The sequence below is a fragment of the Siniperca chuatsi genome, linkage group LG16, assembly GCF_020085105.1.
Source record: "Siniperca chuatsi isolate FFG_IHB_CAS linkage group LG16, ASM2008510v1, whole genome shotgun sequence".
Classification (NCBI taxonomy): domain Eukaryota; kingdom Metazoa; phylum Chordata; class Actinopteri; order Centrarchiformes; family Sinipercidae; genus Siniperca; species Siniperca chuatsi.
The window spans coordinates 9,609,842-9,632,986 of NC_058057.1; the positions used below are offsets into that span (position 1 = coordinate 9,609,842).

The 23,145-nt window shown below is 42.2% G+C and overlaps 1 protein-coding gene across 5 annotated transcripts in view; it reads right to left on the reverse strand.

Moving 5' to 3' along the window:
- Positions 1-570: 570 nt before the first annotated feature.
- The window catches only part of runx2b (RUNX family transcription factor 2b), a 42,793-nt gene continuing 20,218 nt past the window's right edge, over positions 571-23,145 (reverse strand). For 4 of the 5 annotated variants that reach the window (XM_044169641.1, XM_044169640.1, XM_044169643.1 and 1 more), the window contains 5 exons: positions 21,523-21,679; positions 19,370-19,486; positions 9,874-10,041; positions 6,445-6,606; positions 571-3,864 (listed from right to left, as the gene is read on the reverse strand). In XM_044169641.1, coding sequence (XP_044025576.1) covers positions 3,386-3,864; positions 6,445-6,606; positions 9,874-10,041; positions 19,370-19,486; positions 21,523-21,679 — 1,083 coding nt within the window. In that variant the 3' untranslated portion in view covers positions 571-3,385. The remainder of the gene's footprint in view (positions 3,865-6,444; positions 6,607-9,873; positions 10,042-19,369; positions 19,487-21,522; positions 21,680-23,145) is intronic. The other variant, XM_044169642.1, reaches the window with a different exon arrangement.

Sequence of the window (23,145 nt, forward strand, 5' to 3'; positions counted from 1 at the left end):
AGAATTAAGGGCGTACTCAGTGGTGGCCCTTTATATTTAAATGGAAATTCAGCACACAGGGAAATCTAATCCAAATACCCAGAAAATATGAAGGGATGAGCTTTAGACACATACATAAACCCCTTTAAATTAAAAATCCTCTTCAAAAAAGTTCAATTACCTGGTTAAAAATCTTATAAGCACACTTCTTCTTCTCCCCCATTAAAAAATAAAAAAATCTATGAATATGTAAATATAAATATGTCTCCTTCTTCACTGAAAACTCAGTGCTCAGTGTTTGTGCACTGGAGACTTCACGTTTCCACATCACACTTGTGTAAGTTGCCAATTGAACCATGATTGGCTTCCAAACTAGTTGTGATGCCACAAAATCATGCTCGTACATGCACGTCTTAAATTGTTTTAAACTAAGTAAAGGAACAAAGAAACTTTCCCCCTTCAAGCAGCCTTCTGGTGTCTAACTCTGCACATACATCATTCATTAAGTTTCAAAAAGCAAAACACATTGTTGAATTTTTAAATTAAACAAAAACTGTTATTTCAGTGGAAAGAGGAGATGAAGAGGGAAAATTAAGTTACAAAATTCCTATTTTATTCTTAAAATAAACAAAATGTACAATCACAATGCCAATTTCACTCACTGTTGTCAGGTCTGTTTGTCCCTTTAAAAAAAAAACCTTGATGATCTTTATGAAACGAACCAGCAAAATCTAATAGAGTCTCCATTAGTTTCAATTTCCTGACAAGTGTTCATGAGAGAAGAAGCATAACAATAGAAATAACAAGTAAACTTTACATAAGAGCAGGGTAAGGTATGGTTCCTGGATATCATACATGTTGATCATTAAATAATACAAGGTTTTTGATGACAGTTTGTACGCAACATTTGCCAAAGCAAAGAAAAAGGATGAACCTCATGTTTTCTGAAAAAAAAAACCAAACAAAAAAAAAACCCCCACAACACAAACAAAAGCAGATGAGGACAAAATGGGATGTCAGTGCTGCATTGATGTGTAAACAGTTTTTAAAAGACCATTTCCTGTTCAAAGTTTGGAAAGAAAGAGGCAGATTAAATAAATTCCAACAGATGTGCATAGTTACTATGGAGACATTGAATAAATCTGTAATTGGAAAAAAGCTATAAAATCACAACAATCTAAAAGGTTTTTATTTGCTTTCTTATGTTACACTGTAACAGCAAAAAGACTTTTCGTTTGGGCTGAAGCAGTTGGGGAAATGTAGTGTGACATGTTCAATTCCATTAACTGGGTTCAGACCATCCTCTGCAGAGACTGGAAAAGAGGCACTGCGTGCAAACCTTCAATGAAAAGCTTGAAGTCTGATCCTTGGACAGGGCCATGTTTTTCTCAGCTTTTTCAAATTGGGTTATTATATTACCTACATGCACTGAATATCATATTGTATGAAAGCAAGAAAAATGCTTTTTTCAAACAAATACCAACTGCCTTGTGAGATCAGATTCAACTCCAATGTAAATGGCTTGTTTGGCCAAGTGTTATCCATTCTGTGTGTGTATATGTGTGTGTGTGTGTGTGACTCCAGTGGCGTTATATCTACACCAAGTACCAAAACCACGAGCCCTGCTGGCAGCCAGCCGCAAGTGCTGCTAGAAATAAAACAAGAAATAAGTGCTTTTTGAAACAAACATACACAAGTCTCCCATATTTTTTGGTTACCAGTTTGCTGCCAGCAGCTGCATCCAATCGCCTCGGTTTTTGCACTTTTTCCTTTAATTCCAACACTTTTTTAAAAATCTCACATAATAATTTGAAATTGGAAAATATCAGACCTCCCTCATGTTGGTGCCACAGAATGACTTTAGATCGTGACACTGGTTACTGAGGACCATACAAATCTATTTGGAAAACTATGTCAACAAAAGCAAAAAATGGAAAATAAATACATGTCTGAAGGAATGTCACAGTCTCTTTTGTCTTTAACTGTGATATTTCCTTTTCAATCTCAGAGATTGAAAGAGAAAAATGCAAAGAAACAAACTAAAAAAGTACCCGTGTGTGTCGCGCACTAAGACACACTTTTTCAAAGATATCTTTTGCACATGATATGAAAGCTATAATAGACTTGGCATGTTTTCCCTATAATCTTGACAGAGCATTCAGCCGGACTGGATATGAAAAAAGACATGCAGATTTACCAAATCTGTGGGACTTGAGATCATCCAGGATTATTCCAGTCCTGAGGAGTTCACGTCTCATAAAATAACTGAACCTTAAAGTCTGACCTGCTGCTTTGGAGTGCTCCACTAGGCGGGATACCGTCATAATCATCTTTGGGCTACATGTCAGTTCGTGTATAAATGTACCATTTCTTATTTGGACAAGAAAATACATATGTATCTGTGTGCATGTCAGACTAGACAAACTAAAGAAATCAAGCAGAATTTCCCCATCGGATAATTATTTTCCCCATTGAAGCTCTCTTTCATGGTATGCTGCCAAGAGGCACAATACGAGTTATTGCTCAATAAATACCAAAGGTTTAATTCCAAGCCAAATGTGTGTCAACGCCTAGCGAGGATGTTGGGCTCTTAACGTGTGGAGCAGAAACTAAACTGAAAGTTACACCAGAAGAAACATGTTGCAATACTCTTTGGAAATTACATTTCATATTTGAAAAGATTTAAATCTTTGGGTACTACAAAAAATTAAACCTCTCACTCTCTTAAATTACCTATCAAAAAAAAAAAAAAAATTTTAACTTAGTCATATAGATGCATCAAAAATATTCAGATTACACTTCTTTGACTCAAGTTTCAAATACAATACATAATTTATGGCTTTATAAGTTAAAACTAAGAAAACGCCTCAATCTACATCAACGTTTCACCCAAAATATACAAGTTAAATTAATTGGTTTAAAGCAAATTTACTGTTCATACCACTTAAGGTAACATATGTGTTACTCTCATCACTTGCTACTCAGTGCCTAACTTGCATCTTGATATTGTCGTAGTACAAAAACATGCTCTGCAAAAGCCTTATTGAAATACAAACACTATACAAAAGAGGCAGTCTTTTACAAATATTATTGAAGCATCCCTTAGCTTGTGGATTATAATAAAACTGGAATAATGTCTCATCCACTTGGGCCTAGTAAACCAAAATTGTCTTTCTCATTATTGCTGCAAGAATGACTCCCTTTGTAGTGCCTTGGTCAAAACACATTCCAGGAAGACTAGTCCGTACAAGTCTGGTCTTTTTTTATATCTCAACCTTAATTTCCAAGTAGAAGGTAGAAATAGTTGATGAGAGCTCAAAAATCCCCTTTTCAATTAAAAAAAAAGGTTTTGTGCTTTCAAACCATGACATCAGTTGACTTCCAATCTCTGCCCCCCGGGTTTTCTTCAATATGGCCTCCAGACAGCTTCATCCATGCGGCCTCCGGGGTTGAGAACAGTCGGGGAGTTACTGTGGCTCCCGTCGCCGTCCACTCCTCCCTCCGTCTGGCTGGGCAGGTTGGGGTTCACCAGGGAGGTGCCCGTGGAGGCGCTAGTGCAAGGCGGGATCATCCGGGAGGGCGAACGATCCCCGCCGGGAACCATGGAGAACTGGTACGAGCCGGACGAAGCGCCGTAGTAGAGATAGGGCGTGCTGCTGGTCTGGAAGGGTCCGCTCTGGCTCTGGGTGGAGCCCGGGTAAGGAGGGGGAAGGTAGGTGTGGTAGTGGGCGCTGCCCAGCGACATGGCAGAGGTGACGGGCGGGGTGTAGGTGAAGGTGGCCGGGTAGTGCATCCGAGGGCTGGAGAAACGACTCTCTGTGAGGGAGGAGAGGCCCGGGAACTGACGCTCAAATTGACCAGGGAACGGGCTCAGGTCGGAAGAACCTATAGAGACACACACACATAAAAACATTCATTTCTTTAGGATTCTCTGACATCAACAGTACAGCAGATATTATCATGCAAGCCTAAATATTATACTCTTTTTACCACTTTGTCAGTTTTGATTATGTGAAATGTGGCTTTGGACTCTTAAACTATTTAGCACTTTGTATTGTAGAGTAATTGAATTTAACAAAAAAGTCCCTTGAGAAATGAAACAGTAGTAAACTGAATTGTATGTAATCAAATATTTCGAGCCAGATATGTGTATTAACTAATTTAGAAAAGACTTTGGCTAATGGATTTTGTGGGCACAGTTATGGAATAGCATTTATCTGTAAATATTGTTATAGTCATCGACTTCAGAGCTGTTTTTCACTTCAGCTCTTGAGTTTTGATAAAGTTAACAAACACAGTGAAGTCTCACGCATGCAATATGTTTACGCCTCTGCATATTTATGTTTCTGTGTGTGTGTGTGTGTTGGTGCATGTTCATGTGTATCTGTGTAACTGTTTATGCATGCGAATGTGTGTGTGCAAACTGTGTGGGGGTGTATGTGTGTGAATACTGTATGCACATAAAAAAGCAGTTGGGATGAATCAGGAGCTGCACATGTGGAAACACTTTGAGCAGAAACAGTTTCCATGAGATCCATAATGAGGCAGGGCTGAGCTCTGATGTGGCTCCTCTCCTCGCCTCCCATCGGCTCCAGCGTGTGTGTGTGTGTATGTCCGTGGGCACGCGCACAAGCGAGTGAGCGAGAGAGCTGAGAAGGAGCTGCTCCATCTCACCCTTCGTTCCTCTCTTCGCTTCATCCCTTAAAAAATACCCAAAAACCACTAACTGGCTGTGGCGAGCTTCGCGCTGGGCGCAGAGTTTAAGGAGAATAGGAGGTCCTCGCACTCCCTCCCTCCCGTCTCTCAGTGGTTTAGTCCAGCCATGGCGCTCTTATCATAAATCACCAGGCGTCTTCCGTGTCACCATGTCTGCTGCGAGAGGACGGGAGGGGGGGGGGGGACACGACACGCAGTGTTTATGTGCAGGGAGCAATTGCGAAGCCGGGTTTGTTGCTAGCATCAGATAGCATATGCTACCAATTAAGGCCTTTAGACTTCCTCTTTCCACAAGATCCGTTTGATTCTAATAGAAATAGTAGGTGATTGTCTCCACTGTGGAGGAGCAGTGTGATCTCAGACATGACCGGCGCTGTTCAATGAACTCTTGCTTTTAACATTTGGACCTATTTTGGTGCTCAAAGAGGCCCTGTGATGATGAGCCAGATCGAACCTTATTAGTTTAAATGAAACCAGAGTGGAACATTGTCTAAATATTTGGAAGGGTTTTTACAAACTCTAGAGCATCACTTCCGAATTAGGTGTTTGCAACTGCTTCTTAGCAACTGTAACATTTAAACACATGAGCTGCATTGTGTGAAGGTGTGCGTGGAGGGGGGCGGGACGGTGCAGAGTTTGCACTGGAGCATCCATATCAGCTTCTGCTTGTACTTGTCGGTATGTTCTGTGGCTGGATACTGTTACAGCGCAGCCTGGCGAGGTGTCAACATGATCTCCAGAGATCTGAGAGCCTTAGTCACATCACTTAGGAGGCATTAAATGCTCGAGGTGTGCAAGTGGGTAAAGGCTGGGAGGAGAGGTTAGGGCCTGTGTTTATTCGTGTGAACGTGCTCGCACATGCACGTGTGTCACTTTGAGAACAAAGCCCTGGCGCTTGTGAGATGAAAGCTGAAGGGAAAGACCAAACTAATCAAAGTTGACAAGGCAGCTGGCTGGATTTTAAGCCTTTTCTAATGCAGAGTCACACGGCCTCGTCGCGTAATCACTCAGCCTCGCTCAGGGCACACACACACACACAGGACGGTGTAGTAAGTTAGCACAAGAAAACAGAAGGGTAAAAAAAGTAGGGTAGAAAAAAAACATCATCTGGCAGTGAGTCAAACAGGTGTACGAGGGAGAAACTTGTCTGGCGGCATGTAGGGAGTTTAAAGGAGCTTTCACATTGGGGGAAAAACAGAGACAAATTGGAACACAGATGCTGCCGTTACGGCAAACAGACTGGCTAATGCAATTACCCAGAATGCCTTGTGAGAGTGGTGTATCGCTATAAAGACACTTTATTTGTCAGTCACGAGCCTGTTATTATCCCTGGGCCTGTTATTACCCATACTCCTCTAGGATCAAAGGCTTGGAGCGAGGAAAAAAGGAAACAATCGTTTTTTCCTCCACTGCCATCCACGCCATCCAAACCGCTCTCTGGAGAGACAGTCGGACACTGACAACATACCTCATTCCTCACGTTCATTTGAGAATGAGCTAATAGCTGCTCGCTGTGCTATATTAGTCTCTGGTAAATAGTAGCACACATTTTTTTTTTGTGCAGTCTTTGTTTATGTTTCTGCTTTTGAGTGTGAGCTTGTGTGAATGCCCGTCTGTCTTTCTCTCTCCCCTTCCCTCCTTCTATAGCATAAGAAAATGTATTATCTGGATTATTTATGGAAGTTTAGGTGGTCCTGATGGGACAAGGAGACTGGGTGGTTTCACAGAGTCGCAGAGTAGTGGTTCTACCTGGCAATCGTCTAGGCACGTCACTGATGGCAGGCAGGCCCGTGCCCCGGCTGGAGGAGAGGGGGGTGGTGGAGTGGACTGAGGGGGACGCCATTGGACTCAGGTAGGACGGGTACGTCTGTTCATACGACCAGGGAGGAGAGGACTGGGACTGACGAGGGTCTGATGGGGAGAAATGGAGCGAGGGAAGGAAAGGAGGAAGGAGAAAAATAGCCCAGGAAGACATATAAAGAGAAAAAACAGACAGGAAAAAAAAGATAATTACTAATGGCCCATTGGCTGGTTCAAATGTTACATTTTTTTTGCTAAAATAGGTAGCAAACTGACAATAACATTCACAACAGCTGTAGACATTATTAGTTTCTCTGTGCTCATGTTTAGAGGTAAGTATCAGTTGGGCGCGTTATGCAACATCCGCCATAATGACACATCTAATGTTTACCTTCGAAGAGAAGATCTTCCTGTTTGCCTTATAAAACATTGTGCTTGCAGCTGAGGCACAGAGAGCCTTGCTGGCACACACCCAGGGTGTAAGCACACCAGCAGACATCCAAGAAAATAACCGACGCACACAGTCAATTGTGTGTGTATGTGCTGCATCACTTGTGTAGATGATCGATATTGCATTGTATGTGAGCTATTTTTATGTGTTACGATAAAATTTGTGAACAAATTACAAATTAGCAAGTAAGCGGAGAGATCTAAACAGATTAAAAAAAAAAATGGACAAAAGGTTGAAATAGATAGCTTAAAATAATGAATAAACTGTTCAAATAGTTAGCTAAAGTAATGGATAAATAATTGAACTAGAGAGCAAAACATAATGGATAAATGGTTGAAATAGCTAACAGTAATGATAAATAGGTTAGATGAAATAGCTAAACATAATGGATAAGTGGTTTAGCTAAAAGTTAGCTTAAAGTGCTAATGGATAAACTTTTGACATAGTTAGCTAAAAGTGCTAACGGATAAACGTTTGACATAGCTAGCTAAAAGTAATGAAGGGGTGCTTATGAAGGGGTACTTGAGTTCATCTGACAGGGCTGTGAGGGTGCATTAGACAAAAAAGTTGGGAACCAAATAAAGTTATAAAGTTCTAGCTTCACCTCAAAATATTTACACTCGAGAAGCAGTTTGCTCACATGCAATTACTGTCCAATCCAGTGTATAATACTCTCCACTCGCCACCACACTGCTATGCTGTTTAACCATCCCTCAAATGATCCCCACTACAACACAACAAAAGCCATTCCAGAGAGTAAATAAGAGCTAAATGGTGATCTGTGACGAGCCTCCAGAGGTGTGGGCGATCAGGTAGCAGCCATCCCGAACCGTGAGAGATGGTGTTACCTTCTAGGATGTAGATTGATATACCGATGGAGTAGAGAAAGACAGACGATCTTGGAGGCAATGTAACATACTGAACTGGGCGTTCTGTGGTCCCATCAGGCTGTGTCCATGGCTCTAGTTGGTGATTTGGTATTTCACCTTTCACATTTATCAGAAAAAGTGTGGTGCATGTTGTAGATGTTCCTACTTGTTGAATGAATTCTTTAATAATGCTATATTTGGATTTTCTTGGCAGTTTGGGTATAAAATACAATGTGAAAAACATTAAACATAAAATGTTAAATTTTTCTATATTAACACTTGGACGCAAACATAAAATGTAGGGCTGTGCAATCTGCATGAAATCAATGTTGCAATATTATTGAAGGTTCTTTATGTAACTTTCAGTAAACTCTTGTTAACAATGACCCCATTGGCCGTGAACTGCGGTCAGCATTCTGTTGCTCGTGCTCGCACTCTGCAGGCGCGAGCGAGCGAGCATCATCCTGGGCAAAGTGACATACACAAAGACTGAACGCTGAAATAAACACTGAATGCTGGAAAATAAATTACAATCATATTTAGAATAACATTACTTTCTGTAATGTTTCTATATTTTATTTGGACCATTGGCTCCATGATTAGCTAGCTGTTTGCAAATCACACCATCAGCCAACACCACGAAGCAACCAACACCAGACCCACACTGCGCAGCCAAGTCACATCCAGCCGGCCAACCCCAGCGTATCTTAGGTTACAGTTATCAAGTTGGCTGCCCCTGCCTTGCATCGCTCTTGGCTAGTAGAAAGCAATTGTTATACAGATCAGCCCTGGGAGTCTGGATGAATTAGCTGAATTTATCAACCCAAGACAGTGTTTTGCTACGTTAGCTAGCTAGCAATTCGTCTGCAGTCACAGCCCAGCCACGCTGCCCCGCAATGCCAGCCGACAAAGTAACCTGCAAGCTGAACCAATTTACCAGCCAGATTAGCCCCAGGAGTCTGGATGAATTAGCTGACGTTATCCACCCAAGACAATATTTTGTTACGTTAGCTAGCAAGCTAACATTAGCCAGCTGAAACCACAGTATCACAATAAATTTCATATGCTTTGCAGTAATGTTAGCTTTGACTTTGGACTTCGTATTTGATTCTGTGTTTCGGTGGGTGTCGGTCTTTTGTTAGCGGACTTCATTTCTAAGCCAAATTCAGCAAGCTTTACACACTGTGAGGAAGTGAAGAGAGAAGGCACTCGGGAGCGCGCATAAATGTTACATCTTGGATTTTCCCGGAAAAACCGACCCGAGTCCTTCACATAGAAATCAGTCCAAAGGCTGTTATAGGCAACTGAGAAAGTCAGGGAATACATGTAAAAAACTACATACAGTATTAACATACAGTAATATTAATATAAAATTACAATATGGCAAATGCATAATTACATGTAATATAATCAAACTGATGTTCAAAGCAATGAAGTGTGTTCCACTGTTGTGTATTAAATTAGACAAAACGTTTTACACATGTAACACAAAAATTCTAATGACTCATTTTCTTACTTTTTAATTATAATTTTTTTAATCGTTAATCGTGAGAACTGAATTATGTATAATCATAACACAGTATGATCATATCGTAATAGGATAATAACGAAAGTCGATATATGATATTATTGAATGATTGCCCAGCTTAATTAAATGTCTTGTACCCCTGAAACCAGGCCTAAAAGCCTAAAATGATTTTCTTTCTGGATTAAAAAGATTTAATTGTTCAGTACAGGGAAATATGGTATTGGGTATGACACCTCTGATAGATGAAATACACTTCTAATGCTAACCACCTGCAAAGGTCGTGCAGTTAAACAATTTTGTATTTTAAACTTATTTTAACGCCACAAGACACTTGAAGCACTGTCGACTCCTAACCACGTAATCCCAGAGGAAAAACATTTCTTTTCACAGTGGGGTCAAAGGTCAAGATCAGCTATAGCGCAGAAAGATCCTGCTCTACGACACCTCACAAGGGCAGGATGCTTACTGTAATAGTGCTTAAACCCAGTTTTTTCTGGGTCTACAGTAAAAGTTGAAAATCGGGTGCTCACCTGTTATCTGTGTCTGTCCCTGCGGGTTGAAGGAGTTGGCCGCTGTGTTGAGAGTTGGCCGGGGGCCTTGAGTGGGAACGGCCACCCTCACCCTCATCCTCTCCAGCTCACTAAGGCGGTCTGAGAAGAGACCAGTCTTGGGAGGGTCCTCGAGTTTCTGACGATGCCCTGCAGACACACAAAAACAGTTTCATTGGTGATTGTCATTGATAGGTTCCATGCTGCATTAAAACAGAATTTAATTTGATAACAGTGTATATTACTGCTGTGATGTTTTATGCAAACCACATTTTTTAAGATGAAACTCACTGACAGCACTCAGCTCTTGTTGTTGGTTTGTTGTTGTTATCCTTTATAATGTGCATTTAATGATGCAGTTCTTCTGTGTGCCATGCCTTACTTGGTAAACATAGTTTGTGCTCCTAAACAAAGAGGAGGTACAGAGGCTTTTGGGAATGGGATGCTACATCCTGCTCATTAACAAAGGCAATTATCTCGTATCACCTTGTATGAGAGGAAAAGAGAGAGTTAAGACAGGACGATACTACAAGTGAGAAGTGGCATGTTTTAACCTGAGGCTTCTTCCTCAGGTAAACACAAGCTCTCACGCCATTGTCCCATTATCCCCACAGGAGTCGTAATCTATGCCAAAAATTATACCCGCTCTTTTCCTGCATTGCTCTGCCAATAATTTTACACCCTTTATATCCCTCTCTTTCAGGCTGGTAACTCTAGACTCCTCCAATATACAAATACAGTTCACGTACATTGCAAACACATAGATCATGCACACAAACACAAGACAATGTGTCACTTGCCCTGTCTGAGCCAGCCCATCTCCATCCCAGCAGCCCTATCGGCCCGGTATTAGGAACCACAGCAAAACCTGCCCAGGGGCCCAGGTGTAGACTATAGTTTTGCTAAGGTGGGGTAGAAAGAGAGGCCTGTACACTGTAAAGGCGGTAAAGTAAATATCAAACAGAGGAGAGTAGAAACTCCTGCTGTGCTTGGCAGAGCTCCATTTGGCTCAGACAGAAACAGCGAGCTGCTTCAGAATCCTGCCCAACCTGCCTGCTGCCTGGAACAAAGGCCTGGCACTACACCTATAGCACTGGGTGGGTGTTACAGAGGGAGAGGAGGGGACCTTCAAAATATCATCATGTGTGTTACTGAATCACCATTACAAAGATCAAAGACCACAAAAAAACTGCCTTGCAGGGGGTCCTTGTGGATGTAATAATAGTCCAATATGTGTACTAATGACCCCCCCGGCTGAGGAGCTTTGTTGCATGTCATCCCCACCTTTCTCTCTCTCTGCAGATTTTATATCACTTTCGCCGTCAAAAAAATGCAGAATGACGACAAAATCTTTTAAAAACTGCCTCATCCTCTGTGCAGCATTTTTTCCCACTACTGCAAGGTAGAAAAAAAAAAATATTTCAGTCTCAGAAATACTTTTATAAACCATCTGACTCTTCACAACAAATTAATATATTCTGGAACAACGGTTTGGAGTTCTGCTCTGCAATGACTTGTCAGACAGACCATGATTTTTATTACAATGACGTTACCGGACTGGCATCATACAGTTCAAAATAAACAGTCAATCTCATCACCGGCTTCTTCACATAGTTGCTTTGGAACGCAAATATCGGCTACTTGAAAACCTCAGCTTATTGAAGTTTTTTTGCTTTATAACATAATTCATGGCCATATTTCATTAATAATATTTCTTCATCGTTCCTGTGGATAATTTGTGCCTCTCGCTGGCATTCCTCATCTCTCTGTGCAAGCTGTGCCCAGTCAATCATAGCGTTTCCATTTTCAACAGACCGAATTTCTATTCTAAAAAAGCCTCGGGACACAGTGCGGCCTTTGTGCACAGCCCGTCTCCTAGTGATGGGAATAAATAGCAATGGGAGACCAAGGCAGATGAGGGGAGACAGAGAGGGACAGACGCTGGGGGGAGGAGGCACATGGAGAGGAAGAGACCCTGATGACCAGTAAATTAAGAGCTCTGGATGGGTCTGAACCAGTCAGGAGACATAGGCTCTGTGAAGAGTACAGTGAATGGTGAAATAGTTAGAGAGGGTTCACGATTTTGACATCTTTGAGGAAGAGCGCAAAACACATGCAGATATTTACATGTATATTTATGGAGATGAAGACATTTCTGATCTGCATGACAAGCTAGTTCTCTGTCATTGGTAACTTAAACTTGTTGTCACAATTTCAGCAGCTCTCAGCTTCCACCCTGGACTACCATACTGTCGAGAAACCTATGGATGCAACCCAGTTTAAAGGAAACCAACATATTTTTTCTCCTACAGGAATGCAGCATGTCAACCACCACATTAAGGTCCAATTTACACTGCAAACAGGCAGACCTCAAGTCCATTAGTTTAGCGGGCCTTGACAGTAAATACAGTTTTTCATGAGTTAATTACACCTTTTAGAGGACAACTGTTGCCAAACACAAGACGTCTCAGCTGTTTTATCGGAACCCTAGCAGGGCGGAGGAATGAGCCGGGGGTATTTAAAGGAGCGGGAAAGGCGGATGATTTCACTGCCGTAGGGAAAGTCCCTGAGATTCCCATCATCCCCGTGAAAACAGCGGAGATTTTCGATAGCGCCTGCCACTTCCCTGCCCAGCCAGCGGCCGGAAACATGGACAGATTCAGACCAGATGTGAGCAACTTCCACACACACAGAAACACACATAGAAACACACACATGCTAGAATGGACGTATGCAAACACACGTCTGCACATGCAATCATGCACATTTGCACACATGCATCATGCATACACCCTTGCACGTGCAGTACAGGCTCACACACACACACACACACACACACTAAAAAGATAAATAATGATGAGATAACACTTCTATAGATAGTATCTCTAATCACACAGTTGCACACTGATCCTAGAATAGTATTATTTCAGCCGTCCAAGAGACATACGTCTGGATTCAACTCACCCCTGCTGATCTGATAACAGTTAGTAAGAGCAAGTAGGCAAACAGAATATAAGTCCTCTGTAATTAACAGCAGCATTAGATTGGATCTGAGCCTGAGCACAGAGATCTTTGACAGATGGTTAGCTGTTCCCTCACATGTCCTGGCTGAAAATATTCCTCAAATACCAAAATACAGTGCAAAGTTTTTTTTTAGCTAGGGAATGGTTTGTAGTGGGATTTTTCATGACAAGGGTAACAATGTTCTTTTAAAAACTTAGTTCCAAAGGCTAAAAAGTTTAAAGGAATAGTTTTTGGGAAATATGCTCATTTGCTTTCTTGCTAAGAGTTAGATGAGAAGATTGATACCACTTTCATGTCTGTACGGTAAATATGAAGCTACAGCCAGCAGCCAGCTAGCTTAGCCTAGCATAAAGACTGAAAACAGAGGGAAACAGTTCGTGTGCCGTCTTTCTAAAGGTAATAACATTTGTTACAAACAAGATATAACATGTTAATTAGTGAGCTTTCAGGTGCTTGTAGGTGGATTTGTTACATTTGGACAGAGCCAGGCTAGCTGTTTCCCTGCTTCCACTCTTTATGCTAAGCTAAGCTAACGTCTCCTGGCTACAGCTTCATATTTACTGTACAGACCTGAGAGTGGAGTCAATTCTCATGTCTCAGCAAGAAAAGCAGAACCTCCTCCACCCACCAACACATCAAGTTTGAGCTATCACTACAGACACATCAGTAGGAAATTCTCCTGCCTGCTGCCTGAGTGCCAGAAAATCCTGAATAAATGGGATAATTTATAAATTTGGTGTCACGTCATGCCCTCTAAGTCCTTCAGTCTGGTTTATGATCACTGGGTGAAATTGGATGAATGTATCTTTGGGGCTGATTCAGAAAAACCCCCATGCTCGTGAAGACTGGGTTGAATCAGCCGGTCTGTGTTTGTGTGTGTGTGTGTGTGTGTGTGTGTGTGTGTGTGTGTGTGTGTACGTGTGTGTCAGTCATCTCACAGTGGAACAGCCAGTAAAGTCGATGAATGAATACACTGGGTCCATATTTCACTTTTTTATTTGGAGCCCTTACAGTGGCCATGTTGTTTTTGTGAGCGGTCAGAAACAATGAATTATTTCAGGTGGCAATCTGAAGCTGGCAGAGCGTGGCTCGAGAGGAAAAGCGCTGAGTGGGTGACAGCCAGACGCCCGTCTACCATGGGGGTCTGGGATAAAGGCAGAGGAGGGAGGGAGGAGAGAAAGAGAAGAGGGGAGATAATAAAAACAGAATTGGAAAAATAAGGAGAGAGAAGAGGAAGAAGTGAAAACGAGAGAAAAGAGAGGAGGTGTGGGAGAGGAGGCAGCGAGCGAAGGAGAGAAGGAGACGGAGAGAAAGGGGGAGCCAGGCTGTCGTGGAGCATTGCCAGCCGTCTGTGTGGTCCATGCGTTCCAGCCTGGAGGAAGCAAGCCAGGCAAGGGAAGGGCACACACATTCACACACACACACACACACATACACACACTTACGTACACACATACACAATAATTCCCTAAGGTGAAACATTTATTGAACACAAAAACACATTATATACACACTTGTATGATAGTGTACAAAGTTTAAAGAGCACACACACAGTTTGGCTTGTGTGTGGTTTTCACACAGGCTCCCTCTGCACCTCTCTGCTTGCATGAAAGTGTTTTGATTCAGAACAGGGGAGAACAAATCCCTTGGAGATGTTTTTTGCTGCAGCTCGGGGCCAACCAACTCCGGACCCTCTTTCTTAATCTTTGTCTCTTTTTATGATTCACTTTCTGCCCCCCTCAGACTCTTTATTCTGCGGTCTTCTGCTCTGTCTCTCCCTCCCACTGAATGATTTTGTGTTTTGCGTTGTAAAGGCCTTGGCACCTCTTCAAGGAACTTCATAAGACATTCAACTGACTGACTGCCTCTGGAAAAGCCTGCAGTCTTTTTTTCATCTCTTTTTTCCCCTCCTGCCTCCCTCCCTCTTTTCATTCCTTTTCCTCCTGATGTTTGGGTGAGTTTTATTTATCCGGCTCCCATTATTAAAAACTGCTTCGAGTAAGGCAGCAGCTGATAGGTGTGGGTGTGTATCTCTCTGTGAGGGAGAAAAGAGTATTGAGTCTTCTGAAATCCTCTTTAATTACCTGGGTGCTGTACAAAACTATATTCTATTTTTTGGCCACGTTGCTTGAGGCAGTCACTGACAAAGCACGCTAATCCAGAAACATAAAGGGCCTCATATTCCTGTACATAATTCAAGGAATCACATGAAAGCTGGCTGACATAATCTCAATAGTGTGATACAATGTAATTAGCATCTGTGAGGATCTTGTTGTAAGAAACAAAGCTCAGGCCTTACAGCAAGCACATGTAATGGCATGTGTGTGTGATGACACTGTTCGGAGGCCTTTTGGTGTCGTCATGACAGACATGTTAATGAAGGCATCTCACTTACTCATACTGTTTCCAGCCTAGCAGCACTGAATATGTCTTTTTTAAAGGTTTTAATAGTGTGTAGCCTAGCAACCACTCTCATAAGGTTGTTTAGGTGTGTCTGTTTGTCTGAATGCATGTGAGTGTGTATGGGTGTTAGTGCTTAGTGCTGCATTTGATACGGTGGACCACACATCATCCTTTACTGACTATCTCACTTATGGTGTGCCACAAGGCTCAGTTTTAGGTCCACTATTGTTTTCTGTTTGCATGCTTCCTTTAGGGGACATTATTCGCAAATATAAGTATAATTAAGTTTAATTTTTATGCAGATGACATCTAGCCGTATGTATCAATAACACCTGGCCATAACAGCTATCTTGTCACTCTCATTAACTGCCCTGACGAGATTAAGCGCCAGATGTCCAACAATGTACTGTGGCTAAATGACAATAATAATAACAATAAATTATCTTTGTAATGTGTATGCACATATTCTTGTTCTTTATGCTCTGTGAAGCACTTTATAACTTGTTTTGAAAAGCCGTTTAAAGCGATTATTGTGAATGTATAACATATCTGCAAGTATTGTGTATATGTATGTGTGAGTGTGAGTATGTGTGTTGCAGAAAGAGTTTGGCTTGGCAGACAGGTCTCCTGAACCACTAATATTGTCTGCAGGCCTGTAAGTAACCAAGGCCTCTTCACCAGACATGTTAACACCCTGACCAAAACCGAACCAAAACACGACCCTGTCCCCGAGCTCAGAACCCCCTAGACCCAGCGGCATCAAACACAACACCAGAGAGCAGAGACGGGCCTGACCGCTAACCTCCACCACTTACACAAAACACACACGTCACACACACTCAGTTATGCACAATAACTACTGCAATATGCCACAGCAAGACACACTATGTGTGACGCCACAATGGTTTTTGTCACCTCCTATGTTTCTCTGTCATCAATTTACTATAATGAGAACAGTGGGTTTGGACAGAGAGCCTAGTATATTGTGTTATTACGGCTCGGCTATTATCACTCAGGAAGTTTGTCTCAGCTGGCTGCAGCCACCGTCAGGAGCAGCTGAAAGGAGACAGAACCACCTATAAAAGCATATTAGTTTAAACAACCACTCCCTGTCTATTAGCTCAAAATGACTTTTAATGAGGCCTATTAGCTCTGCTCCAAATCAGCACTGTGGCAACACTAGACTAATGACACCAATAACATGCACTCTCTCTGCAAAACATGTCATGTGGGTGCACCCATGCAGACGCAGGCGCTAGAGGACAGACATGCATTTGCAATCATATCTGCATGAGCAAACAGACATGCTCATGCCTATACGAATGAACACACACAGACACATACATGTGCGTACACTTGCAGAGTTGTTGGTGCAGTGGCAAACCACAGGGTAACCAAGAGCTGTCAAGCGATTAAGCACAATGCGAGCCACAGAAACCGAGTTAGCCTCCCGCTAATAACACAGTGGCCAGAGGGACCTGACTAACCACTTACCATACCCACACGTACACACACACACACACACACACACACTGTAAACCTCTGAGGAAAATCAAACCACAGATCTTTAAACTAGGCCTCACTGATATTCGTCACTCTGACCACGCAATTAATTAGCAAAAGCTCAGTGCCATAGTTCAGAGATATGAGCCCCGTTCATTCACGGGTGGTCCAACTTTATCCCCCCACTGATATTAGATGAGGAACCGCTGGGGAAATGACATCCCTCAGGACTACTCATATGGCTACCATAAGGCTCATCAAATACGCCGACATAAAATGTCTTTCCTGAATGAGACACCCATAACCAGGCAAGCCATTAACAGGGAGCAAAAACTGCCAATAACATCAGGAAAAGTGTAGAAAATAAATAATAGCATAGAGAATGGTTATTAATTTCAGCTTTTCAGACCAATTACCAGCCCATGTTGAAATCTAGTATTATTGTCAGCTTATTTTCCAGAAACAACACTGTTTTTACAGAGAAGGGCCACAGAGTGCCAGTGTATGTCAGACAGCCCACTGTTCTTTCTCCATGTGTCTCTATGTGGACCCCTCCCTGTGTACCACAGGCCTCCTAATTACCCACTCGTTTAACACAAAATAGAGCTGTAATGGCTGGCAAAGCCCCCCCATGTGTCAATGAAGCGTTCACAGATAGAATCACAGTTTTGGAGACAGCCGGTGCTCTCAGCTTGAGTCTCTTCGTGCTGAAAACCTGGAGGAGGGGAGGCGCGGTTGAGAGGGCACATGTGTGTTTTGCCACCCTCCGACCTCAGCTTAATGACCCCTGAGACAGAGACGTGTTCTGGCTGTAGTTTCTGGGTAAATTACACCGGTGCTGCAATTCTGACCACTTAACAGCAAAGCAAAGAAGTTCAGGGGTTACGTATGATGACATACTCTCTATTGCTTAAATTACTGTCCTGAGACTGAAGTTAGAACATGCAGACTTTCACTTTAAAGCTTTGTCTCGGACCACAAATTGGTCTGAGATAAAGGGAAGAATAATGGATGAAAGTGTAGTCTCTTCACTATGCCAGAATCCTCTCACCTGATATCAGGTAGTACTGCCTTTGTTTAGTTTAGTGACTCAATCTCACTTCACATATGTCCAGGCTTCCAAGAAGTCTTTCTTGACACAAATCTAAGACTAACTTTGTTGAGACCAAACTGGGGCTTTTCTAAACAATTTCTGCTCCAGCTCCCATCTGCTCGCCACCAAATAAAAGGACTTGTTTGAAAATCATCTGACGGGGGACAGCAGATGCACAGGAAATGCTTTTGATCAAACAAGATGGCTCGAGAGTGAGGAGGAAAAAGTGGGTGTGATTGTGAGTACACGTGCGTTTGACGACAAGCATGTGCCTTTGCTTCAGGGTGCGTGTTGATGAAGGCTGAATGTTGAGTGTCTGAGGCGTTTTTTGGCACCACTGGCAGGTTTCCTACAATGGAGACTGATGGTGGTACTAATCCTACTGTCTCCCGGCTCCTCTGTGTCTCTGTGCGTCCTGGTGCCATATGTGATGGGGCAGGCGAGTGGGTGGGTTGTTTGTGATGTGATATTGTTCACTGAGACGCCCTGAGATGAGAATATATATATATATATATATATATATATATATATATATTTTTTTTTATGAATAGGGAGGAGGGTTGAGGAAACAGCTGCATGCCAGACCAGTTGGCACTGGGGGCTATAGTAAAGTTTTTTTTCCCTCCTCAGTTGTTTTTATATGGCCCATTAAAATGAGCTGATGCTAGCATTCTGCTACCCAGTGTACCCTCTCAGGAATATTCTGCCTCTCTTTTTATTTCTCTTCTCTTCAAACTGTCACATGGGAGGCTGAGCTGCTTTCCGAGAGGTCAACTTAATTTGAAGCCTGTTGATTGCTAATTAACACAATCAGAACTTTTTCCAGTAAAGCTTTTTTTTGTTGTTAATTAACTTGTTTTATTAGCCCATCACCATTTTAGCTGGGCATTTGCTGCCAATGGCAAACTGCACAGTCAGCCACACCCACAGCTTCGTTAAAGGGGCACTCCACCGATTTTGAAGTTTAGTCTACTGGTGAAGTTCTACTCAGCCTGTGAAAACAGCTTATAGTATAATGTCTTCTGTGGCTCTGGAGGGAGCTTTCTAAAGTTTGAAACGTGATCCTGATGATGTCATCAGGGTTATTTCGGCTTGGGCTTGAGTCTTCGAATTTGAGCCCGTGTTACAAAACTGGAGTGGTGGGGTTTGAATGACGTGGGCATTTAGGAAGCAGGGAGTGTCTGATGAAAGATGCCATTGCGTTGCATTATGGGAAATGTAGGATCCACTGGTTTTGGAGCTTGAGGGAGCTTAGGAACTAAAAGTCTGAATATTTTGCTGTCTGCTGCTTCAATTTTGACCATTCTTTTTAAAATCTGTCTCTTGTGAATCCCCCATATTTTTTAAGTACAATGCTAAATCAATGGTGTACCCCTTTAAAGGCAGATTAAAGGAAGTAGTATGCTGTTTGCTGCGTGTATAAGCATATTCCCATACTGTACTCTATGTGCATGCCTTTGTACTCACTCCTGGGCTCACGCGGTCCGTCCACGGTGACCTTTATGGCTCGGTGGTAAGTGGCCACTTGTGGTGGGTTGGTGAATACTGTGATTGTCAGGGTGAAGCTCTTGCCTGTGGTGACATCAAACAACATCAAATGACATACCATCGGTGGAGACAATGACTTACATTCATCACTAAACCATCCCCAAGTCACAAGTGTGGTTGTGATCACATAATAGCCAATACAAACTGGGAAAATCGACTTTAAGAGGATTAACAACAGACAACATTGGCTGTTTGAGAGGGTCTATTTAGGTTCTTTGGCAGAGCCTAAATGGAAGATTGACTGGTGGAGCCAGTGTCTTGTTATCCAGACTTTCTCCCTGTCTAACGCAGTGTGAGTGGGCGAGAGGCATTTTAATAGTCACTTCCTTTCTCGATAATCCCCAGCAGTTGCTGCCTTGGGGATGAGTGTGTGTGTGTGTGTGTGTGTGCTCCTATGAGCATGCAAAAGGAACGCTATGAATCAGAGTGCAACAGCCAATTCAGCAGCAGCACTAACGTCTGAGGTATGCAGATGCATCACGCAACCATGGCTACGCATCGGAAACAGGAAGTGGGGGGCAGGTTGCTGCAGGGACTCATTGAAGCAGCTGTCCATTCAGTCATAGCCACCTACCTGCATGTCCTCCCCTCTTATGCTCCACACTCTAGCTCACTGTAAACACGCCTTTCAAAGAAGTGATAAGATGTTTCGGGGAGATACCAGATCACAGATGCAACAGGTGTTCCACATACCTGATTTGAGGTGCATGTGGGTGAACCAGAGCTAGTGATCTATGATAAAGTGAGACACCTAGTGTGTCACCTCCCTGCTTCCCTGCCATCATCTCTGCTGTCATCTGTTATCTGAGATCTAACTCGGACTTACTGTCGAGGCAATCCTGAACACTACACTATACTATTAACTCTAATGATGTTATCACAAGTATCCAATTACTCTCTGAATTACCTAGCTCATCCATTCTTGCTGTCATCGTACTGTGGCACCATTTCAGCCCTGTAGCTATCAATTCTTATCCATCTCTGTTGGCTCTCCCCGCCTCTCTGTGCATGACTTTTATCTAACATCCTATCAGTTCGCTCTGCTTGGACTCATCTCTGTCATTGCAAGGTATTGATTTCAGACACCTCATAGTCTGATCTCCCCTGGCTCCTATGTCACTTCCTGTGACCAGATTCTGTGTCACAGAGAAGGGACACACGCACGGTCTCCGTGGCAACAGGTCCAGCCACCATGCCCCCTCTGCTCTCTATACTTTGTCACCCCTCATCCCTCCTGACTGCCTCTGCTTCCTCCCTTTTTGACAGCTACAACAGAGAAGGAAACTGAGAAGAAAAGTCACTGGTGGAGCTGCTGACAGCGCTTATCACCATCAACTTATCATAGGCGACCACTTTCTGTGAGACTTGCAGAGAATAAAAGTCTGTAATAAAATATTTCCAGTAAGTTTGGAGTGGGCGAGAGCACATCCCCGTTGCCAAATCTCAAATCGTAAATAAGACGATTTAGTAACAAGACAGTAAATGAGTCGCTTTGGCGATGCCAAATATTCAGGGAATGCCATTTGACCCAATAGGAGTGCGCCTCCGCCTGACAGCCTGAGGATATGTGCAGAGTGATCAGCTGCAGGGCTGCAGCACCACCCAACATGTTAATAAGCCTGAACTGAGCGGGGTCATGTTAGGTGAACATTAAGGAAAGGATAAAAAACAGACTTGTTTCTTGTTATCAGATCAGCACTTTCTTATGCAGCTGATGTTGGACTGACGCACATCCTATCTTTGTCCAAAGCTTTGTTTCTTAAACTAAAGGACAAAGAGTAGGAAGCAAATGGGTTTTACAAAGCTTTTTCTGTCTCACCTGGGTTAAAAGATCTAAACTAAATCAAGGACTCTCATTTGAAAGCAAAGAGAGTGGATGCAACATGATTCACAACTCAGTCTTTAGGAGACCGGCGGTGGGATTTGAGCCCGGAGTTAGAGATCATTATGTGGTTGCCACGAAGGGAATGTGACCACTAATCCACACCACTATAGCTAATAGCTCCTACTGAGTTGTAGCAGTGTACAGTGAATGCAGCATAGAGTGTTCCAGGCCTCACCTCTGCCACTGCGGCCCACGAAGCGAAGGTCGTTAAAACGAGCTACTTGGTTCTTCATCACACCTGAGGCGTTCCGCAGCTCGGCGGAGTAGTTCTCATCGTTGCCCGCCATTACTGTGACAACGGTCCCATCAGGTATGTCTCCCAGGGCAACCACCTGTCAGGGACACAAAGGTCAAAGGGCAGAAATTCAGGAACTACTTAGGACAAAGTTTTTAGTGAATTTTTACTCCCTCGTTCTGTGACTCAAAATTGGTAAAATATAACCTCTATACAGTATGCTACAACATATTCTCCTCCTCTGTTCATGGTTAAAGAAAATTAGAAAAATGATTATAGCAAAAAATGTAACAAAGGAATTCCTTCAGTTTGAAACCAAACACTGAGTTTCATTCTCAGTTTCACTGGTAAAAGAATTCATCTAGCTAATGTGACAGACTTGTTTTACATCACACCATCCTTTTCCAAATCATGTCGATAAATGGATTTAATTTCACTTCTCAAATGCAGCCTTTAAAAAACAAAAGTGGCGAGGCCTCGTGTTATCATTTAGATTCCTGGATGCAGATAAAAGAGCATGAGGAGGCCTACAGAGCAGCAATAATTACAGAGCTGCAGTAATAAGAACGGTTAAATAACACATATATTTTAAAAAGTGTCATATTTGATTTGGAGCTGAAGCTACAGCTACAAATTTCCACTTTGTTGTGTCTTTGATCCAACCTTTAAATAATATCTGTCAAGTAATTAATAAGGCCTTTCCTGTGAATTATCATGGGAGCAAAAAATTGTCCAGACTTCAAAAACGTCTAAAGAGACCTAAAATGTGTAATTAGTCTTTGCTGCGTGTTAAAATAAATCTTCTTCTGTATTTGCTTTTCTGCTCATTAGAAGTTCAGTAAAACTCAACATGTGAAGCCTAATTCAAATAATTTTATTAGAATAATTTAAGTAGTGGTTATAATAGGCCACAATGTGGTTGCAACATATATATGACATGTCGTAATATATTTTTTATAATTTTTTAACATATGAAAATAATTGCCTAATATAGAAAACTGTAATTAATCACCATGGAAACAAAGCTTTGATTGTGGAATTATTCCCTGGTTGGGAGGGCTATTTAAATGAGCCACAATTATTATAGTTTACTACATTAACTGATTATTGGCAATATATAAAGTTGAATTTGTGTTTGTTTACAAAAATGTGAAAAGAAAACAATATGAACATGTGATTCCTTTCCTTCTTTTACATCTAGATACATTTTTACCAAACCTTTAACATTTCTCCTGGCCCTTTAAACATCACGTTTGCTTAATGTTTTTTTCATTCTGAAATTATTTTCAGAATATATTTTGTTTGTGAAGTGACGTTAAAACTTCCCAGATCACATTGCAGCATCCATGCTTAACTGCCGATGTTAATAGACTACAGTTTGTTGTCCTTTATAATATCAACATACAACAATATATTTTTCAGAAACTGTGATAAATCCAGGTGATAAAAAGTAGAATGGGACATGGGGGAAGAGGATAAACACAACAAAAACACAACAAAAACCCCGGGAAAATCCGAAATTCACTGCATCCAGCGGTTTGACATTCATTTATTGTATGGAGA